The sequence below is a fragment of the Corvus kubaryi genome, unplaced genomic scaffold, assembly GCF_017639235.1.
Source record: "Corvus kubaryi isolate FWS band 111438036 unplaced genomic scaffold, C.kubaryi_AGA036_p1.0 37398, whole genome shotgun sequence".
NCBI lineage: Eukaryota > Metazoa > Chordata > Aves > Passeriformes > Corvidae > Corvus > Corvus kubaryi.
This window is the reverse complement of record NW_024581137.1, coordinates 38,474,922-38,496,134: the sequence shown is the minus strand read 5'-3', so window position 1 is coordinate 38,496,134 and position 21,213 is coordinate 38,474,922. Positions and strand designations below refer to the sequence as shown.

General features: G+C 41.0%; 1 protein-coding gene across 1 annotated transcript in view; it reads left to right on the top strand.

Annotated features, from left to right (window-relative positions):
* Window positions 1-6,082: 6,082 nt before the first annotated feature.
* The window catches only part of CUBN (cubilin), a 145,653-nt gene continuing 130,522 nt past the window's right edge, over window positions 6,083-21,213 (top strand). Inside the window, exons 1-12 of the mRNA XM_042044038.1 lie at window positions 6,083-6,209; window positions 6,369-6,498; window positions 6,818-6,910; window positions 7,899-7,937; window positions 8,710-8,811; window positions 9,712-9,815; window positions 13,493-13,619; window positions 15,067-15,235; window positions 15,981-16,112; window positions 17,281-17,376; window positions 17,912-18,033; window positions 20,178-20,364. Of these exons, the coding sequence (XP_041899972.1) occupies window positions 6,091-6,209; window positions 6,369-6,498; window positions 6,818-6,910; window positions 7,899-7,937; window positions 8,710-8,811; window positions 9,712-9,815; window positions 13,493-13,619; window positions 15,067-15,235; window positions 15,981-16,112; window positions 17,281-17,376; window positions 17,912-18,033; window positions 20,178-20,364 (1,420 nt within the window). The 5' untranslated portion in view covers window positions 6,083-6,090. The remainder of the gene's footprint in view (window positions 6,210-6,368; window positions 6,499-6,817; window positions 6,911-7,898; window positions 7,938-8,709; window positions 8,812-9,711; window positions 9,816-13,492; window positions 13,620-15,066; window positions 15,236-15,980; window positions 16,113-17,280; window positions 17,377-17,911; window positions 18,034-20,177; window positions 20,365-21,213) is intronic.

The following is a 21,213-nucleotide window of genomic DNA, read 5'->3' as shown; positions in this document are numbered from 1 at the left end:
TTGGTGATAACGATTTCATAAACTTAGTCAAGGGAAAGCCCATTTTGGTTTTGACAGAGACATTTCAGTAGAACTCTGAACAGGTCCAATGCTTTAATGACTGTACAATTCTGTTTCAGCAGTTGTCACACATTTCTAAAATAAACAGGAAATTTAGAAAATATTTGTTACATCTCAAGGATGAAGTATTGAATTCTCAGCTCACCCTTTGGCTGCTCTATTTGCTTGCTGTTCATACTAATGTTTAACACTTGGATTCTTGTATAAATACTGAATTATATTTATTTTCCTTAGGAGTTTAATATATTTTGTCTCGTATGTGTTTACAACCACTTAAGTGCTGTATTTTTTTTCTGATGGTGTTTAAAGAGTTTGACCTATTAGTAAGGATTTGGAGGAGGTAATGTAATAATTGGTTAAGAGCACTAGGCATTTCTGAGCAGTGTTATATAAATATTGTATGAAGTTGAACTGGTCAGAGAAATATCCAAGGAAAAACAATGTGAAAACAGAAAAAAGTAGACATAGAGCCCGAAATTAATTCCAGTAGCCATTTTCCTTTTGCATGTGCAAACATGAGTGTTGCAGTGTTACAACCTCATTAAGGGGAAGTTTATGAAATACTGGGTAGTGATAGTATGCCAATTTAAATGTTATTGCAAAGACCATGACAAGATTTCTGTTATTTTTATCTTTGGTTGATTGTAAGGTTTGGGGCATTTATGTAGCTGTTGTTAGGAGGCCAGGCAGCTGCCTCTGAAAGCAAAACAACTGGGTTTTTCTCTTTGACTTTCCTTCACCTGGTGCTTTTGACAGTGGGAGGAAACTGGACCAGGAATCTTCTGGTAAGAGCTCTGGTGAAGCAAGAGGCAGAGTTGGAAGGGTTTAAATCAAGTGGAACACACCACTTTTAGTGAGAGACTTGTTGGATGGAGTGTCAGATGGCCACACTGGTTGGATACCCTTCACTAGGATTTGGGAAACTGCAGCAAAAAAGTTCCTGAAATCTCCTCCAGGGAAGATTGTCTCTGATTTTAGATGCAAGAATACATCCTGAAATCCCGGATTCACTTAGAGCATGTTTGTCTTGTGCTTTTGTCCATGCACTGGGCTGTTTTAATTGAAATATTTTTTTAATTGCCACCTGGAATTTGGAAGAAAAGCATGTTGATGGTTCTGATGTATTTTCTCATACATAGATAGTAATAAATGGTTTTGATTAGTTCAACTGTTTGCCCTATATATATTTTTAAAAATAAATCAGTCTCAGTTTATAAATAACACACTTAAAAATGGGATTCTTCTCAGAATTAATATTTTTATTGCCATTTTCACTGTATATTGACCACACTTAACGTGTTGTTACTCATTACAACCTTACATGCGTTGTAAGGTGAAGCTTGGGGAGAAGACTGGACAAGTTCATGTAAGAAAAATCCTTTGAGAGTACTGAGTAAGTAAATCTCTGACTGAAGAAGTTCCCGAGCTGCAAGTAAGTGGAGGCCAGGAGAGTACCTAGCAGAGGTACTGTGTGTGCTTGCCCCTTCGTGTACCCTTCATTTCCTATCTGCTTTTGGCCACTGTTGGAGAGTGACCTGGATGATCCACTGATCTGGACAGATCTTCTTCTTGCCCAGGATGATGGATCTTACTGCTTATTTTGTATGGTGACAGAATTGTATGGTGCTGTGGTTACCGTACTTGTGACCACAGCATCCACACACAGCAAATGCTTTACAGATACAGCTCGGACTGAGCATCTCGGTAAAAGCCAGCAGTACAGAGCAGAGTGAATCCAATGGAGGTTGTGCAGCCAGGTTCATTCATGGCTTTAGGGTTGTTACTGAAGAAGGGTGGCTATGCAAGTGGAAGTCCCTAAAAATAACTCCAGTGTGTTTTAAAGCAACTGGAATGTGTTAAAAGGACTGGAATAATCAATAGAAAAGAACAAAGCCAATACAACCAACTGGAAGCTTTTAGTGAACCTAATTACAAAAACGAATGAAATGGAGACTAAGAAGCATCAAAGTGGTTAGTTGTTTATAGAAACAGCAATGTGTAGGAAGAAAAATCAGAAAGAATAACTAAAATAAAAGTCTCATAAGGAAAGTAAAAATCTAACATGTTAAAACGTCATTGTGATAAAGGAATCCATGGAGAATTGGGACAGTAGATCAATTCCAACTTAAGTAGCTAACTAAATCAAGACTCTTATCTTTGTCATTTGCTATTAAAATCTGAAAAACTCAATTTCCTGGCCAGGTAGTTTAACTTCATTAGCAGGTAACTTATGAACTTCATCAACTGTGTTGAGGAAGCGGAATCTTAGACAGGTGTCAGAGAGCAGAATGCTGAGAAGCAAAAGAAATCCTCAAGGAGGGGTGTGGGAAGTGGAGGCTTGCAGCAGCTGCAGCCCCTGGGGAAGATGCTGTGGCCATAAAACTCTCCAGACACTCATGAATAGAGAGAAGGAACTGATGGTAGGTGGTTATAGGTAAGGAACAGCAAGGGGAATGTTACTTTTCAGAGTCACCTACATTTGATGTAAATCCCATGGTTGCTGATCCTTTGCACAGGGCCTGATAACCAACTTAGTGCTTGGTTGTCTCAGAGCTGTAGGGACACATGGGAAGTGCTGAGTTCAACATTGAGCATGGTTTATACCATGAATTTGCACAGTTATAGGGAGTGTCACTTCATGTGTTGTGTGTCACTTTTGAACACTAGAGTATTACTAGAAAGAGGAAAGATGAAAGAGGATCCAGGAAGTGAAGACGGAAGAACTGGGAGATACGAGCTCAGCTGACGGAAAGCTTGGGTAAATGTGCTCTACTTGGTATTTAACCAGCAATGGACCAGATTTATAATTATTTGCAAATATTTGAGTGATAACACTGAACAGCAGGGATTTTTTTTTCTGTCTGTAGGAAAAAAAAAGGATTATTTTTTGGTCTTCCATTAAAAAGTTAGCCAGGCTTGGATTGACACCAATTGCTGCTCTTCCTCCATTTAAAAAGGTAACATTGTCAAAAACTCATGTCATATCCATGCATCTGAGTTACTTTCTAGGAGTAATTAATGCATGTTGAATTTTTGGCCGTGATCTGAGTCAACTCTTACCTTCTATACCATTGTCTTTGCACTGCAGGCACATAGTGCTGGAGAAGTAGAGGAATACCACCATTTCATTTCACACAGCTACACAAGATGGTGGTAAATCGTAGTCCCTGCTAGTACAGGATGAACTTCAACCAGAATTAGAGACAAACACTCGGTTACTCTTGCCAAATCTGCACACAACCTATACTCTATAGAGCTGTTTTCTGAGCCTTCATTGTAGAGAGGTAATGAATGATCTGTCCCAGGAGGAGAGGTTCATGCCAGCTCTTCTTGTTAAAAAGAACAGCACCTATTCTTATGCCAGACATTTGCATGTTTTCCATTATGTTCTTCCAAAAATGATGTCTCAATCCAATATATTACAGTAAAATCAGAAGGTGTGGACCTATTTCTCTCCTCAAGGAGGTTTATAGATTTCTCAATTTGGCCAGCCTAAGGTGCATTCACTAGGAATAAAGACTAAATTAACTAAAATCTGGAAGGTCTAATGAAATGGAAAACTGTGTGTCATGCAAATAGGTGGGTGCCCAACCCTCTCTTTCCATCCTATAATCAGTGCATAGTCAAAGTCAGCTGGTCTTCAGGCCAACTATTTTCTAAGCTATAAAGCGTGCAGGAAGAGAAGGTGAATTTCTTCTTGTTCCTTGCATTAGCAGCCTTGTCTTCATCCTTTATGGTTTATTGCTCACTGGTTATTGGTTTATTGGAGTTAATTAGTTGGAAAGGGAAGCCTGAATTGAAGGTTGACAGGCGACAGAGAGGGGCAATGCATACTCAGTGTGCAGAAGAAATGAATAGAGGAAAGGAAGGATTTTGTGGGCCACAGCCGAAGGCCAGGATGGAAACTGTCAGCATACAATGGACTTTGTGAAAGTAAGTTCCTGGAGTATCCAGACATTCAGCCACTCTGCTATGGAGTGCGGGTGTAGTTGGCCCAGACTTTATTCAAATTGACACCCAACTGACACTTACACAAACTCAGTAAACTGTTAAAACAAAAAGCAAATCAAAACAAAAAGAGAAAAAATCCCCTCCAGACAGGCTTCAGAATCGACGGAAAGAATGTTAATGAGCGCTAGTTTAATGGACAGTACCAGGATACCCAGAGGCAGAAGGTGTCCCGTAGACTGGACAGAAACATTGATAATTTGTCTATGCTGTCCTGTTCCTGAACAGATGTTTCAGGGCAAAAAGCATAATAGTAAATATAAAAAAGGTGGAGGGACAGATTCTCAGTTGGTATAAAAAAACATAGCTCATGTGGATTGAATGGAGCAGTCATATGGAGCAGTCATATTTCCAACAACTAAGGACACAATTCTGTATTTTTATGGAAACATTGTCCCTCATGATGGTAAAGGACAACACATGGAAAATTCACCTTATATTCTCTGTTCTGGCAGGAACAGCTGATAGACTCCCTGCTGCAGAGCAGGTGAACGCCCAGAGAGCTGTCCTTCTACCTCACTAGTAGGTACATGGGATGGACTGTCTTCCGTGGGTTCGGTAGGAGCTTCCCCTCTGCCCTTCCAGATGCCCTGGCAGCAGCAGTGACTGCTGGGTTACCTATATCACAGTCAGCGTGAGCGCAAGGGAAGTGGTCAGCATGCTGATGCGGTTCTGAATTCCAAGGTAAGTTTATGAAAACAAAGATAATAAAATGTAATAAAAATCTAGGTTTTATGCAGACAAAAATGGTGGGATACAGCTGTTACAATCTAAGGCATTATGGTTACTCACAGTGAAGATCAAGTTATCTGTGGCAGCACCACAAACATTGGCCAGCCTGACTTCACATTCACGTTCACAGCGTGCATCCGTCTCTTTTTGAGGTGACATTAGTATTTTTTGTCACCACATCCAATTTCTTCCCAGGTTGTTTTAAGCTCATAATGCTTCCATGGGGAGATTCCACATATCTGTGGGACATCTGTAGGTCACAAGCACAAACTGGAGCAGAAAGACTGGGCAGGGTTAGGAAGTACCAGAGCTCCATGGCTTCCAGGAAGGTCTGGGGCTTAAACGATGCTGGGTGTTACCTACAAGCAAGAGCAGGTACAACTGTTGCTACTCTTCTCAATAGAGTTTTGAAATGTGAGCAATCTGAATAAGATGTCTACTAAGCAAAAAGGAAAATGAAAAGGAATGGTGGTGGGCCTGGAAGTTCAGGAAGCTCCTAGCATGAGGAAAGAAAACATATGCAGAGCTCCTCTAAGCAGAAAGAACAAAGCACAGAAAAGTCTTTTGCAAGGGGAATGTGGAGACTCTGGCAAAAGCAAAGGAGAGGTGGGACATGGAATCTCTCATGGCTTTCAGCAGAAGCAGCCTGAGCCTCAGCATCTGGGGACTGAGCCACCCTTGAGTCAGAGCAACCATATTCAGTTAAAATTGTACTTTGTTGTTGTAATCCATGGGATGCTGTTCAGTACTGCTGACTTGTTTGTGTCATCTGCCCAGTAAATTACTGACTGGAAGCTTCTCTTTCAATACAAGTATTCCTTGCCAGCCACTGTGGGTTTTACATTTGGGGTTGGGGATTTTTTTGTAACAGTTAAGTCCTTTAGTGCTGCCAAATAATCTTTCCTTTGCCCCTGTGGTGCAGCATGTGAGAGAGCCGTTTCTGCAGCAGACGGCTGCAGGTTACAAGGTGCTCAGGGAGACAGGGGTGCTCAGCTGTACAAAGGGCAAAGACATACTGATAAAATACAGGCAGATTCCAATTAATGATCTCTCAAAGCTCCTGAAACCAAAAGACAAAAACAGAAAAATGCATTTAATGTCTAGGGGATTTGCATGCTGTCAATCTTTAATTAAGGTATCTGAGATAAAGTTCACCCTTGCAAGACAAGGCAGCAGAATGGGCACCTTGTGAACAAGGAGTTGTGTGAGAGCAAAGGGCACCTGGGCTCACAACAGCCCAATCCAGCACTGGAGGTTTCACTTCAAGCTCAGGACAGCTGAAGGAGAGCAATGCTTTGGACTCCTCCTGTCCCTGGGCTTGTAGTTGTGTTATTATTACTTGCTGGACTGAGCTGTGACCCAAACCACCATGAAAAAAAGAGGCAGAAAAGAGCCACTTATGATGAGCAGTAAGTACCATTGCATTTGTTGATGTGGTGGCCTGGCAGTGCTGGTAATGGGAGCAGAATGGCTTTACTGCATCTCTATTTTACACACTCTTTGGCAGATATGTGTAACTAAATGATCTCTTTTTTTTTTTTTTTTTTTTTTTCTCCATAACACAACAGGCCTCGTTTATCCTCCGAGCAGGGTAATTTAGTGTTCCATGCTGGCTCCAGCAAAAATATTGAATTTAGAACTGGACCATTGGGGAAAGTAAAAATTAATGAAGAAGACCTTGCAGAACTTTTTAGTCAGGTGATATAGTTACTTTTCCTTAATATATTTTCATTTTCAGTTTTACATATTAATGGTTAAATTGTTTTCACAAGTGTTTGATGTGGTTTGTATTATTTTATTTTATATTATCTATATCAGTAGTCTAATATAAAAGTTAGCTATTACAGACTTGTAAAGTAATCATGCCATCACAGAAGATAATTACAAGATTAAATTGTGTGTGTAGTAGAGCTCTCTGTATTTAAGTGGACTTTATAATAGTAAAGTTATGCAAGGACAAAACTTTCCTAAGCTTTTGAAAAGTCAAGGTTTGTTTCACATTATCTCTGTTGTTTAGGTTAGAGAGAGTAGCACAGAGATTCAAGAACTTAAAAAAGCCAGCAGTGCCTCTCAGAATGTATCCCAGCAGATTACTCTGCTGACCTCCAAGGTGAGCCATACCTTCACGTTATCCTCCTCCGACATTCCCAGTTTTCCATTCCTCGCACTAATATTAAACAACCTGATTCGTTTTAGTATTTCTGGACGCAGTTCAGGGAACTGGAGCAGAGTCCCTCTTTAACATCAGCTTGGAGTCTGTGTTTAATTTTGAGATGCTTATTCAGAAGCTCTGGAGACAATGCAAAAATTTCTGTAAATCCCCCAAAAATTTCCAGTTACTGTGATTCTTCTTTTTTCATTGTCAGCATCTGTATTGACTATATCCTCTAATATTTATGGATAAATTCTGGAAATGAACCATATATGTTTTCATAGTTGTTAAACAGACATCCCATTCCACGGGTGAAATGGGCTATAGGGATTTTCTGTGGAAAGAAAAGACCTATGCAGTAGTTTTGTCACTTCCCTGCTCCTGAAAATTTTTTTCCATGAGAAAATTTTTAAACCATTGCCTGATTTAAGTGTCTTTTGTTACAGTGTTTCCACAAGTTCCTTATAGGAAAATATTTTATAGCCTAAGAGATCTTCCTTTAGGGAAATGGTGCTAGTATGTATCTATCATATTCCCTTATTCAGCTTGCTGTTTGTGGTTACGACCCAGTGAGATTTGGTGACCCTTTTCTTGCCTGTCAGTGCTCTGTCCCAGACCTCCGTCCTTGTCATGCATGCAAGGACCTGGACAATCCCACAGGAATATTCACATTCTTGGTTTTGAGCACCTGAACATGTCTTTGCAAGACTGAGTCTTGCCTTGTGGATCCAGGCTGGGACATGTTTAAGCTGTCATTTTCTGAACAGCCAAACCCACCAAAATCACAGTGAATGGGGCCTCATTTGGTTCCGACTGTCACCTGGTTTCACATATCAGCTATTCTCTTTTCTCAGAGGAATACATTTTGTTAGCTTATCAGTATCCAGCAAGTACCTCTGTGGTCACTCTCATACCAAGCACAATGCAATTTGAATTTCTTTTGCAGATCCTGAGTCTTGATAACAAACTTCAAAGCTTACAGCAGGTAAGTAAATGGGAAGCAAACTAGAGAGCAGAAAAGAAAATCCCAGCCCCAAGTAAATAAAGAGAGGTTTCAATGATTAAATAGCTAAATGATTTCTTTCCTCTCATGCATTCCTCAGGAAAACTTTTTTTGGTAACAGAAGGTTAAAAAAAAGGACCAAGATTTGTGGAGGAGGTGACATGCCTTCTTACAAAATATAAACTGTGTAGGAGCCTGCATTTCTTAGCAGAAAAACAGTTGTACATTCAAGAACAACAAGTAGATACCAAGGAGAAGTAAACATTTCCTTCACTGGTCTGTCAAGATAAAGACCAGAAACTCAAACTGAATTTTTATTGTATTGGAACTAGCTAAGTTTCAGCTGTTGCTTGCTTCTCCAGTGAGCTTGTGACAAGCCACACCTAAAGGTGCTGTAAAAACAATTGTCAGATGAATCACCCATGGAATCAAAAAGACAAGATAACCCTCCATCTAGACGCTGCTGCTGAAGAACAGTCTCTATTATTATTTACTTTTTACAGGGCTTTTCTCATCCTAGGGCTTGACCATTCTGTGTAGTACCAATCACAGCATGATTATTTTGTACAGGGATAAGTGAAATAGCTCAAAACTTTTACAAATCAACCTTGCTGAAAAAATTGGAGGGGGAATCCAAGAAAGAATGAGAAAAAAAAAAAGAAAAAAGAAAAAAGAAGGTTTTTCTTGAAAATAAATGCTAATGGAACACGAACTAAGCAGAAACCTCATTTTCTACTTTTTTCTGGCATTTCAGGACATCCAGAGGAGAGCATGCAGTAGTAACCCCTGTAAGAACACAGGGACCTGTGTAAACTCACTGGATGGTTTCTTTTGCCTCTGTCCCAGCAGCTGGCAGGTGAGTCTTTAACCTCCTTGACTACAGAGTGTGTATTTTAACTGTAAGTCTGCATCTAGGTTAGTGTGATCGCCACGAAGCGCAGCATTTTAGGGTTGCTCAGGGTAGAGTGAGATACACTGAACAGCAAAGCAGCAGTATCACTCACTGGCTGGAGAGCAGCTCGTTTGCTTCTCAACAATATCAATCTATACATGTAAAAAAGAAAGAAGCCCAAAGCACTGGGCCAAACCCTGCACTGTTACACACAGGCGATGGCCCATGAAGTCAGTGATTCTTGGCAGTTCCCACAGCAGAGAATTAGTCTGGTTTTTGCTGAGCACTGAACTGAACTGCATGCCTTGCTGTTGACCTTACACAAGGATAGAGAGAGAATGGGGGAAGGGATGGATGTTTATTCAATCTCGAACATGTAGGACAAATGGGGTGTATAAATAATCAGTGCCATTCTGACTTTTTTAAATCCAGAGACTTTACTAGCAAATGGTTTAATGGTGCTATTCTGTGCACCAGAGATGGAAATGTTATATCTTCTTCTCAAAGGATTTCAACTTAAAAGTTAGCCCAGCAAGATTTGGGTCAAAATTTATGTGCTTTCCTGATAGAAACAGTTAAAAAGAAAATTTTCTGAGTCTTTTTCTGGTTGGAAAGTGAAGGGATGACAAAAATGTGCTGTTCATATGCTTTCTACATCTGAAATATTTTATCCCCATCTCACTGATAGCAAGGGTCACAGAAACACAGCTGAAAAATAGTTTTGTTATTGTGTTTCATAAGGGAAGCTGTGTTGCTAGCAGCCCATGGTTTGTGTATCTTTGAAAACTATATTAACATTGGGTCCATGGTTTGCTTCTTTTCTCAGTTATTTGGAAAATAAACTGGTTTTCCATTTCATCTTAGGGCCCCCTGTGCTCCGTGGATGTTAATGAATGCCAGATTTTTGCTGGAACAGCATTAGGCTGCCAGAATGGAGCCACTTGTGTGAACACACCAGGCAGCTACAGGTAAACTCTCAAAACTAGGCACAAATATCCTGTGTAGAATACTCTGCTACTTTTTTACCCCATATCGCGCCTGCAGCACAAGTTCTAGAAGTAAGTCTGTTTAATATCTATGCACTATAAACCCTAGCAGCCTGAGAAAATATAAGATCCTTACTGCACTGTACACTGAGCCCACCACAGATGCAGAAGGGCCTCCAAAGCCATTGCCTGCTTTGACACAAGAAGAGCAGCAGGAACCAGATCCATCACACAGCCATGCCAGGGGAGAAGGCTGCAAACTGAAGGCTGGCTCCAGTGACCCACCCCCCTGTTGTAGGTGCAGATGCTTTAATGGAAATATCCTGCACCATGGGATGTAGCTGGGGAGGTGAGATGCTCATGATGGTCTGTAACCAGCACTCACCAACATGCCCACAGAGCACAGCCACGTTACCATCCCTCCACTCTCACCCCTTGAACTCAGAGGGAGTGAGGGTATGAAGGGAGTGAACAGGCTTGGCCCAGAAAAGGCTTTGAATTGGAAATCTCCTGGATATATGGGCACCTTTGATCACTGGCATTCCCAGCACATTCAGTTGGTCATAGCAGGGTGCTAATAACACCAAGATCATGAGTTAATCCCCATGCAGGCCATTCACTAAGGCTTGGACTTGATGATCCTTGTGGGTCCCTTCCAACACAGAGTATTCTGGGAAATCAGAAACAGTTCTGTGAAATGCCTCCATCCCCTCCAGAAACACAGGCACTGCTGAGACAGCAGCAGAGCAAGGAATGCACAGTGCTGCCAGACAGAAGGGGAAGAGAAATGCTGTCTGCAGCTGTCAGACCAAGGGGGGTGCCGGGGCTGCCTTTGTGCTGGGCCCCATATGCATGAGGCTTCTGGAGCATATTCTTCTCTGGCTGTGCCCAGCTCCTTAGAAAACATTCACTTGCTTGAGGGCAAGCCAGCCTGAACATTTTGTGTCTCATTACCCAAAATGTCAAATAATCTGGTAAATAAATAACTTTCAAATATAATACAAAGCTATCCCTGTGCAATGGGAACAAGCACGCTGGAGAGCATGCCACAACTTTCTGCAAAGCATTTTGTCTCCTGCTTCAGACCGAAAATCTTAGCCCCCACAAATATTTGCTTGATGTAACACTAGCTTATAGTGCTTTGTGAGTTCTTGGAAGAACCCCAAACAAAGGAAGTCCTCCTATAGTGCTCCTCATGCTTCAGCATTAACACAGTCTGCTGAGGTGTCACTGGTGCATGATGCTTCCTTGTAAGCTTTACTTCAATTTTAAAGGATGTTTCTAGCTTGTCTGCAACAGATATTTGTCGAGGAAACAACACACAAAGTAATCTGCCTTTATTTGTTTTTTATTATGCTCAGAGATGTACAGGTGTGTGACTCAAGGTTTAAGGTCTGCCATTCTTGCAAGCGTTGTCATTGTGTTAGTATAGTCATGATTCCCTCATGTACTTCTTGCCCTCCTTGGTACTTGCTGAATCAGTGCTTCATGAAATGAACTAGGACCTCTTCATAAGTCATCAAAACCTTAATATTACTGCTTTTTCATTACACACTCAGGATTATTATATAGTCCCTTCCCCAAGTCCATTGTACTGCCTTTTATCTCTTTTCACATATTGTCTTACTTATTTCTGAGTGCTCCCCAAATGCTAAATCCAACCCCAGGCAGAGCATGACATCTCTTTTCAGCAGCTGTGAGGACATTGCTGCTAAGCTTTCTGGGGCTCTACAACCTAGGTCACCCCGCTACTGCTCTGGCATGGTTATATACACCAGTGTGGACTGCAGGAAAGAAAAGGGTAATAATTGACTTTCCATAGCCTGCAGAGATAATACCAGGTGGTGGGAAGTACTGGATTAGGTTGCATGAAATGGAACATAATGCAGTCTTCATTCCTTGTTCATATTCTTTACCTGCATGCTTTTCCTGTAACTCAGGAAAGCACTGAAGTATGAGGAAATAGAGCAAGTATCCAGGAAACACCTTCCTTAATCAGAGCCTTAAGTGGCCATTGCATCAGTTGAATGAAAGGCTGTGGAAGGCCCCATGTCTATCAGACTTCTGTGTCACAACCAAAATAACAGGGGCCTCGTCACAACGTGCCATGAGCCATGTGAGAGAACCATGTCAGTGCCAAGCAGCAGTGCATCACAATTTGGCTGAAGTGCCTTGCAGTGTGACGTACTTCTTGAAGCTCTTCTCTGAGAAACTTAGGATGGGTAGCAGATTAATCTTTGCCAGACTAGACAGGAGACAGTGCCATTGTTCTCCTCCTTTGGAGATGGTCACATTGCCTTGTTGTGTCCTTTGAAGTTGAGCATGAAGCTCTGAATGTACTTCAGACATACAAAAGTCATCTGGTTCCCTGACCTGTTGCCTCTGTGCTTGCCCAGGCTGAGCTGCTGCACTGATGGGAAGGTGTTGTTCTGCTTGCTGTCTCTTACAATAATGAACACGCTGTCTTGCACTGCAGACTGCAGTTAAGCATTAAGCTGTTGTGGGTTTTTGAAGCCTAAGTTCGTGTGGATTGCTTGTCCTGGGTGCACTGTTTAGTTACCTACAACTGGCTTATCAAACTGCTATTTCAGCTGAGTATGTGACATAGTGGAAGGGACAGCAGCAGCTTATTTTATATAAATTGCTCGAAGGTCCAGGTCAGCTGCACTGGAATACCCTGATTCTAATTCTGCAGAGAAATGCTCTTACTGAGCATTTTTCATTAGGCACCTTAAAAGCAATCCAAGATGGGTGTGTACCTGCCATATGTCTCTGCAAGGTGCAGACAATGCAGCATGTAACTTGAATCCAAATGAGAGTCTCACTGTCATTTTAATAAGAAGCTAGTGATCTGACAGGAGGTTTTCTGTACATTTATATCCCTTTCAGTTGTATTTCAGAGCCTCACATTTTGTCTATGTGGAAATAGAGCCAGAGAAAAGGGAAACATTATCCGATGGTTTGGAAGTTCCCCATTTCAGTTCCACCACATATGTATAATACTGTCTAATCTCTGCCCTATAAATAATGATGTGATGCATCTGGCAGCTTTCAAAACAGATCCTCCCAGTAGAAGGTCTTCTTTCAATCCACTGCTTTGTTCTTCCCACCCCACCAACCCCAAATGCCACCTCTTGCCCACCACACATCCCTAAAAGCTGATGCACTGCTGAGACAGCAGCTGCCCCTTGTTGTGGTGTGGGGATTAAGGTACCTCACTCTCCAGTACAGGCCAGACATGGCATATCTGCATATTGCCAGAGGCAGGATTTTTGGCACTTGGCATCATATGATGGTCATAAACTGAAAAAGGAAGTTTAGGTGCTCTTTGACTGAAGTGGGGTTTTCCAGGTTCATGTTCAGTTTAAATCTTATGTTAGACTTTTCTTTTTTTCTGGATTTGTGCTTATGAATGTAACAAAAGGCTGTAGATTCTCCCATAGGGCCAGACAGCCATGAATATACATAAGTCTCACGTGATTCTTGAGTGTCTTGAACAGGAGATTTGGCCTCTGTGCATGATTATTAGCAGGATTGTGAATATAGCTAAAGAGATGTATTTCTTAAGAAAAACACCATAGAGTGGAGAATGGTAATAAACAATCTTTAACAGTGGTAGAAAGACAAAATTTTGATTTTTTTTCCACTTTCACTATTAGCTGCTCCTGTACTCCAGAAACCTATGGGCCTCACTGTGCCTTGAAGTTTGATGACTGCCAGGAAGGATCTGAGACGCTCTGTGAGCATGGCCTCTGTGTAGATGGAGAAAGGGATCAGCCCCACAGGGTAAGGAACAATGTATAAACTTCATTACACAGCACAGCATGAATAAGCAACAAATACTGCTGAGCATGACAAAACTGTGTAGCACACACTGCTGCTGAAAAACAGCAAGAAATGCCACTATACAATATAACAACCTCTCTGTTGTACCAAGGATGGCAGAAAGAATCAAAAATGTCTTATGTCTTGTTAGAGGTTCTTGTCACAGTATTAGATCTACTACTACATCCATAGGGAGCTTGGGAATATTTTTTTTATAAGTTAAAGTCTTATTTGAAATATAATATTCTTACTGTTCATTATTTTGGGAGTTCTAAGTTGCTAGAATATTTTACTGCTTAAATGATTAAGAAGGACAAACATAATGAATCTTATTTTTCCTGGGAAAAGGCATGCCAGTGGAACATTACTGCCAGGGGCCTGGAAGCTGAAGGGCTGCACGGTGACTGGGTGGCTGCTGCTTATCTTTGGTGCTCCTCAGTGTCAGCTGGATGTGGTGTCTGACTCCAGGCCCAATCTTTCCAAGCATCTGCACTGGGTGGATGCTGGCACACACTTGAGTGCTCTTCTGGGGCAAGCTGGCTCATTCCATTTGGGCGAGGATCTGGGTACAGGGTGTTCACTCCAAAGAGACAGATGGACCATGCCAGCTTTGGTTCTTTCCACTCAGAGCAGCCCTCCAAAACCACCCAGCCAAGCTTGTGCTCCTTAATACTCCTATATGCCCATGCACCATTCCAGTCACAGCACATATTTTTTGTGTTTTGCTGTAAAATAATTGCTTTGATTAATTTTTAGAAGTTTCACAACTCATCACTTATTTAATGCCCACTTTTTGTTGAGAAAGCTTTTGAAAAGAGTTCAGTGTTGGCTTAACAGTGTCTGCTCCTGTGACAATCAACAAGCTCCCATTAGCTTTAATTGGACCAAAGCTAGATAAATGCTGAAATCTGGCCATTAGTAAAGTTTACTAGAGAGAAAACTGTTTTCCTAAAAGAAAACATGTATTTGCAATTTAATGTCAGTGCTGCACCTTGCATAGACTATGGAATAATTTGATTAAGATAAAATAGCCAAGATTATTTCAGGTTGCTTACACTGATCTGTTTGCCCTGGTTAAAAAGCAAGTTGAGGACTTTTAATTAAGTTTATGTACAGCTCATAATTGATCTAATTTTCTCTAGGAGCTTTGGGGTAAATTACAGATTTCTTTTATGAACATAATGAATGAGCCTGAGTTGCTTCCATAATCTGAATAAGTAAATTCAGAGGAAGAAATAGACTGAGAAAACTACTGAAACAACTTACCAAACAAAATATGCAAGACATATAATGCTCTGAAAGCTTTCTTGCTATAGTTTGAAAGTCATTTTATGAAATTAACTCCTCCTGCCTTTTTCTTGACTATTGCAAATATCTTCTATATGCAACGTGGTGTTTTCTGTGGCAGCCCAAGTACCACTGTATCTGTGAAACTGGCTGGATATCCCCTCCTGGCAGCCCTGCCTGCAGCGCTGATATTGATGAATGCAGCCTCCCTCATCCTCCGTGTTCACAGGATCCACCTGTGCAGTGCCACAACACTCTAGGCTCCTACACCTGTGGTCCCTGCCCCACAGGTATCTCGTCCTTCTATGCTCTCAGGTGGGATGGGGTGTCAGGGGTACTGCTGCTCATGTAGCATAAGCACAGACACAGGATGCGCATGAGAGTAACTCCATGAAATGCTTTGGTCTGTATTCTAGGGAATAAATGCTTTCAGGTTATGTCCTATCTAGGTAACACAGGCAGTAGAGTCTAATGCATGATTTATCTCATTCTAAACTGAGCACCTAAATAGATCTGATGTCCACAGGTACCTTCATGTCCATCATGTCCTATCACCTTCACGTAATAGGTCTGCAGTACTTTCATATCTGCATGTTTCCTGCCCTAAGGCAATATAAAAATCTGATTGTCCCCTCAGACCATATAACCTATGATTACTCTTCCTGAGTTGGGCAGGTGGTGTCTATGGGAGGAGTTTTTAAAGTATTTAACTGAAGTTGCAATAAAGCTTTGCTGCAAAATCTACATACATGCACTGGACCAGAACTACATCCTCTTTAGGTAAAAGTGTGTTTGAATCTGGAATATCCAGAATGCAGTTAAAATAAAACATTCTTCCACACACATCTCCAACGTGTTGTGTTTGAAACCTAATTTTCAGACTGGTATTAATTTTAATCACTTCTGAGAGAGACAGGTTTACTCTTGTGCTGATGAAGTGCGATTCAGTTGTACTCTGTGAAAAGATTTGGTCAAAGAAGAAACCAAAAAGGCCAGGCATTTTCTTTCTGATGTCTTTTCTGTGCTGCCTTTTAGGCTGGCAAGGAAATGGCTACACTTGCAAAGACATTGATGAATGTGCAATTAATAATGGAGGCTGCTCAACAGTACCAATGGTCCAATGTATCAACACAGCTGGGTCATTCCACTGTGGGCTCTGTCCACCAGGTAAAATGGATATCCTGCTGATAATACTATGAAAGGGCTTAAAAAGATGAAGATTCAACACATTTGAGCCCATTTTGGGGTAGATTTAAGAAGCTGAAAATTGGTTTCATAGAAAGAATATCACATACACAATACTGTAATACAGAATGCAGAGTCCAAGGATGTTCAAACTGCTTCAGCTATTAATGAACATTGTATAGAGTATGCCTGTAAAGATGATCCTCTGAAATGTGTTTGTTTTGTACTAGGTAGATGTTTTCAGTGTTAGAGCCTAGATTTGGTGAAGTACTTCCTTTACAAGATCATTAACGGGAAACAAGGATTGCATAATTATGATAGTAATTTCATTGTCTGTATTAATTGAAGGAGTATCCTGTGTGCCATAAATCAGCTGTATTGTCTGCAGTAAAAAAAGGTCTTGATAATTGTCACGCTCTGAATGCTGTCTGAGGAGGCTGAGTGTTTCCATTGCAGTACAGGTCAAGCAGTGGAAGTTGCAACTTTACAATTTGATTTAAAATGCTTTCTGAAATGTATGGTATCATTACAAGAAATACAGCAGGAAAAAGTCTTTCTAATTGACTTTTTGATTGCTATTTAAATGGCAATAGGCTGCATGTAGTGAAGGCTCCCAGTTACTGAGTGCTGAAGGGATATCACCATGTGGCCTCAGACAAGTTTTGGTGATGTCAGCTCTGGCCATGAAGAGTCGTGCTGCAGGGCATTGGTCCTCCTGAACGTCCTGAGAAGAACTGGGAGTCATGTTTGAGATCCAAGGGCTGCTCTGGTGTGCAGGAGGAAACAGCCTGGATGTGTACCCAGGGCTGACTGGGTACAGATATGTAGGGAGAGCAAAGCATGGTGGCTGAGAGGCATGGGCTTCTATGGCATCACTGACCTCACTTATATTTGGCAAGCACTAATGTATCTTTTTTTCTGCAACCATGGAAGGATTTATTTATAGTCAGAATCCATCCCTGCAATGAAGGAGCCACAATAAATATGCCAGGTTTTACTTCAGCAGCTATCTCAATTTTTTTCATTTTAACTGCAGAAGACTATGATTTTACACCATGAATTAGTGTTTTGCTCACCAGTTGATTGTTTTGCTGTTGATTCTCAAAGAACATAGTTTGTTACAGACTAACTGAGATTTACCTCTGAACAGGTTATGAGGGAGATGGACAAAGATGTACCCGGGTTGATATCTGCTCTGTAAATAATGGAGGGTGCCATCCTTTGGCTACTTGTACCTCAGGTCCAGGTATGATGCTTTCTTAAAGACTGTAAGGCAAATCAGTGTGAATTCAAGGAGGATCTGGTTAGGATTAATCCACTTTGTTGCAACATATCTAGATTGCAGCCCCTTCTCCACAATCAGTTTTGCCTAACCCAAAGAATTTTACAGGCAGGTTAGCTAAAGCCAGCAGACTTTTCCATAAACATTGACAGAAGCAGATTTAGGCTCCACCAAAAAGAGGACTTTTTCCTAAAACTGTGGAGATGTTCACCATTTTTCTTTGATGCAGTTTTCCAATTATACAACTGCTTTTACTACTCCCCTTCCCATAAGTACCCTTTGACTACACCCACCACTTCCCATGATGGTGGCCATAACAAAACAACACCATGGCTCTTTCCATGGTCAAACTGGGCACTGACCAGGGAAGGTGTCAAAAGATTAAATAAGTTAGAATTGTATAAAGACTCTGCTTCAAAATGTCCAGGACATTTACAGACATTGGTATTGTCATTGTGACAGACTGAATTACCTTCTGTGTCTTGTCTCATCTCCCAAGGGCCCATGGCATTTTGTTCCTGCACATCTGGGTACACTGGAAGTGGATATGGGCCGAATGGGTGCTCTCCTCTCAGTGATATCTGTCAGCTGCAAAACCCTTGTGCAAATGGGCAGTGCTTGGTAAGTGCTGGTCTCCTCACACTTGCTGACAACATTGTGGAGTTATAACCAGTCAGGGAGACTGGTGAGACTGATGAAGGCTGAGTGCAGACATACTAATGAGATGAGGCAAAGTCAGTGGGGATTGCAAGATCAGTGGATATATCTGGGGAAAGAAAAGTGAGTTTCAGGGCACATAAGCCATTTCTTTGTGTGTGAAGTAGAGATGGTAATCTTGGCACCAATGACCTGAGAAGTTGTGTTTGGTAGCCCAGGCTAGCCAGTGGAATGCTAGTGCTGATGGGGGAGAACTGATGAATGACTGTCCCTGGTGGCACACGAAAGTAATTTACCACCCTGGGTGATGGAGGAATTACCCATGATAACAGATCCAGTACCTCTGCTGACCTTCAGATTGTTAATATCCAGCAGAATTGGCTATGTGTTCCTAGTCTGATCTTGTGAGAGTGCTCCTGGAGTCTCAGGCTGTTTACGCGAACATGGAAAGTGTGTTTCAAAGGAATTGATGGTAACCAAGTCTTTTGGACCTAAACTGGTTGGTGCTGTGAATTCATTCTCATACACAGCGAACATTTAGGTTGTCCACATGAACCCTGTGAAGACGTTTTTGGCTTCCTCAATGAGGTATGCTGTGCTCTGGAAAGTCCTGCTGCAGACCTGGGGATTTTGTTGTGGAGGACTTACAATGGTGATTTTGGAGAAATATTCACAAATGCTAAATTTTTTGTTCCAGTGGAGTCTTTTCCCATTTATGCCCATTAGTCTGCAGATATCCTCCTTTTGGTTCTCCCTGGAGGCACAGGGAAAATGAGACGTAAGATATGGATTTGGCAGTGTTAGGTTAACAGGTGCACCTGATGATCTTAAGGGTCTTTTCCAAGCTAAATGTTTCTATGATTCTGGGGTGTATTATCTTTTGCTTTTTCCATTTTCTGTGTGAAATGTGACGGCGCCCTCACTTACACTCCACTCCTCCCCAGCATTCCTTGCTGTCTATTCTGTAGGTATCTACTGTGTCTTCACTTGGATGTATAAAGGGCCAGTTGTGCCCATTTCTAATCTACTTTTCCTGACTACTAAGTTCATTTTAGTCAATCTATTAAAAGATATGACATCTTCCCCTAAATATATTCTAACATACAACAGTAGGGAATCATGGCTGCAAACTAGTACCTGAAGATAATAACACAGATATTTAAGTAATGGGACTACAGAAGCATCTAATAAAATAGAGAAACATCAGAGCTGTATTTGGCCAGCATAATGACAGAGGAAATATAATGTCAATTAAATATCAGACAATGCAGATCAGAAAACACCTTTTAAAGCAACATTCAGAGTCCTAAATACACATCAAAACCCTTTTCCATCATACTGAAAATCTCTCTTTGGGATACAGAGGACATGAATAGGTAAGGCAAAAGCAAATAGAGAATGAAAAACACTGATTGTTTGTCATCAAAGATGGGATTGTAGCATGTACCTGGGACCATGTTCTGCTTTGCCTTTAAAGACTGTGTCTATAAAACAAGAGATGTAAGGTAAGAGAACATATGAAATTAAAGCAGTTACAGATTTGGAAGGACTTCATTATAAGGAGAAGTAGTAAAGGTTGTGACAATGGAAATGGAAAAGAGACATACAGAATAAGCGATAAAGCTGAAAAGGTGATGAAATTGTTCCCTTTAACATTCCTCAGGATGAAAATGAAAGTTAACAGCCCACGTAACTGCAGACTTCCCAGAGAAAGGTCTTGAGAGAAATTACTTATAAACCAAATATCTTGCCTTGCTTTTTATAAGGTTTAGCTAATATGATTGACTTGATTCTAGTGTGATCATTCTAAAACCAAGCAAACAGTTTTCTGAACAGCTAAATGAATACAGATTTTGATTTTTAAGAAAGTAATTTGAAAGAGCCCTGCAAAGAAATAATTTAATAGAAAAAAACCTGAAGAGATAGATAATCTGATTAGGCTTTATGTTTATTTTGGTATTCACCAGTGACCATCAAGGCCAAAAAGTTTCAAAGGTTTTATTTCTTTACTCCAGTATCTCCTCATAAAATAAGTGTAAACATCAGTCTTTCTGCTGGCTCTATTGGTTTCTTTGCTCACAGTTTATTTGATTTGTTTATACCTGTAGGCAATGATCTCTGGCTATTTCTGCCTGTGTAATGCAGGCTGGACAGGCCCTAATTGTACAGAGAACATTGATGAATGTATCAGCAACCCGTGCCAGAATGGGGGGAGCTGCACCGATGGGGTCAATGGCTACTCCTGTGAGTGCACCAGCGCCTGGACAGGACCACAGTGCCAGACAGCCCAGCAAGGTACAGCCAGAACCTCCTCCTCCTCCTTTCCCCCTGGGAAATGGGACAGCAGGCTTCAGCGAGGAGATGCTTGGTTTATGGGATTAATATGTGAATAAGAACTGCGTTATGATGGCAAAAACAGCCCTGTGTTTGGTGGATTAGAGGTCCCAACCCAAATTCCCTCCAAATCAGAGTTTTCCATGAGCTTCATTTATAGCTGTTTTGTTTAGCAGTAGGAACGCAACAGTGAAGTTGATCTGCAGGCCCACTGGCCTTGGCTAGATGCCAGGCATCCTAAAATCAGATCTCTGCTCCTGAGAAAGTGTTCTGGTAAGCTGGTTGGGAAAGAGGATCCAGTATAAGGAGAACAAGAGAATTTATTGATGTTTCTCTTTTGTGCATTTTATTTCATCTCTTATGAAGCCGAGAGGTCCTGATGTTCTTAGTAAAGAGGAAAAGCCAGAAAAGGTTTTCAGACAGAAATGTAATGAAAGAAATGTTAGCCATGAAAATGGGGGACTCTCAGTTTTATACAGACTGCAAGGAACTCCCTTTAACATTTCCTCTTAATGTAACTTTTTCTGTTTGTTTGAGAACTTTTTTTGCCGTTAATTTTAATTAAACCAGGTCAGGATAGCATTCCAGTGGGTTCAGTGTCCCTGTGACAACAGGAGTGGCTCATTTTTATTGTAGATTGCTAAGAAGAAAGCAAATTAAATTTTAATGTAATAGAGAATGTAAAGCTTCCACTGATCCCCTGTGAAAGCTGCTCTATTTTAGAACTATTTTGGGCTTTTTTATATTTTCCTGAAGTATCTAACTAGTAATGTCTTATTATTAAGTCCACATGGGAAAAATTTTTATTTT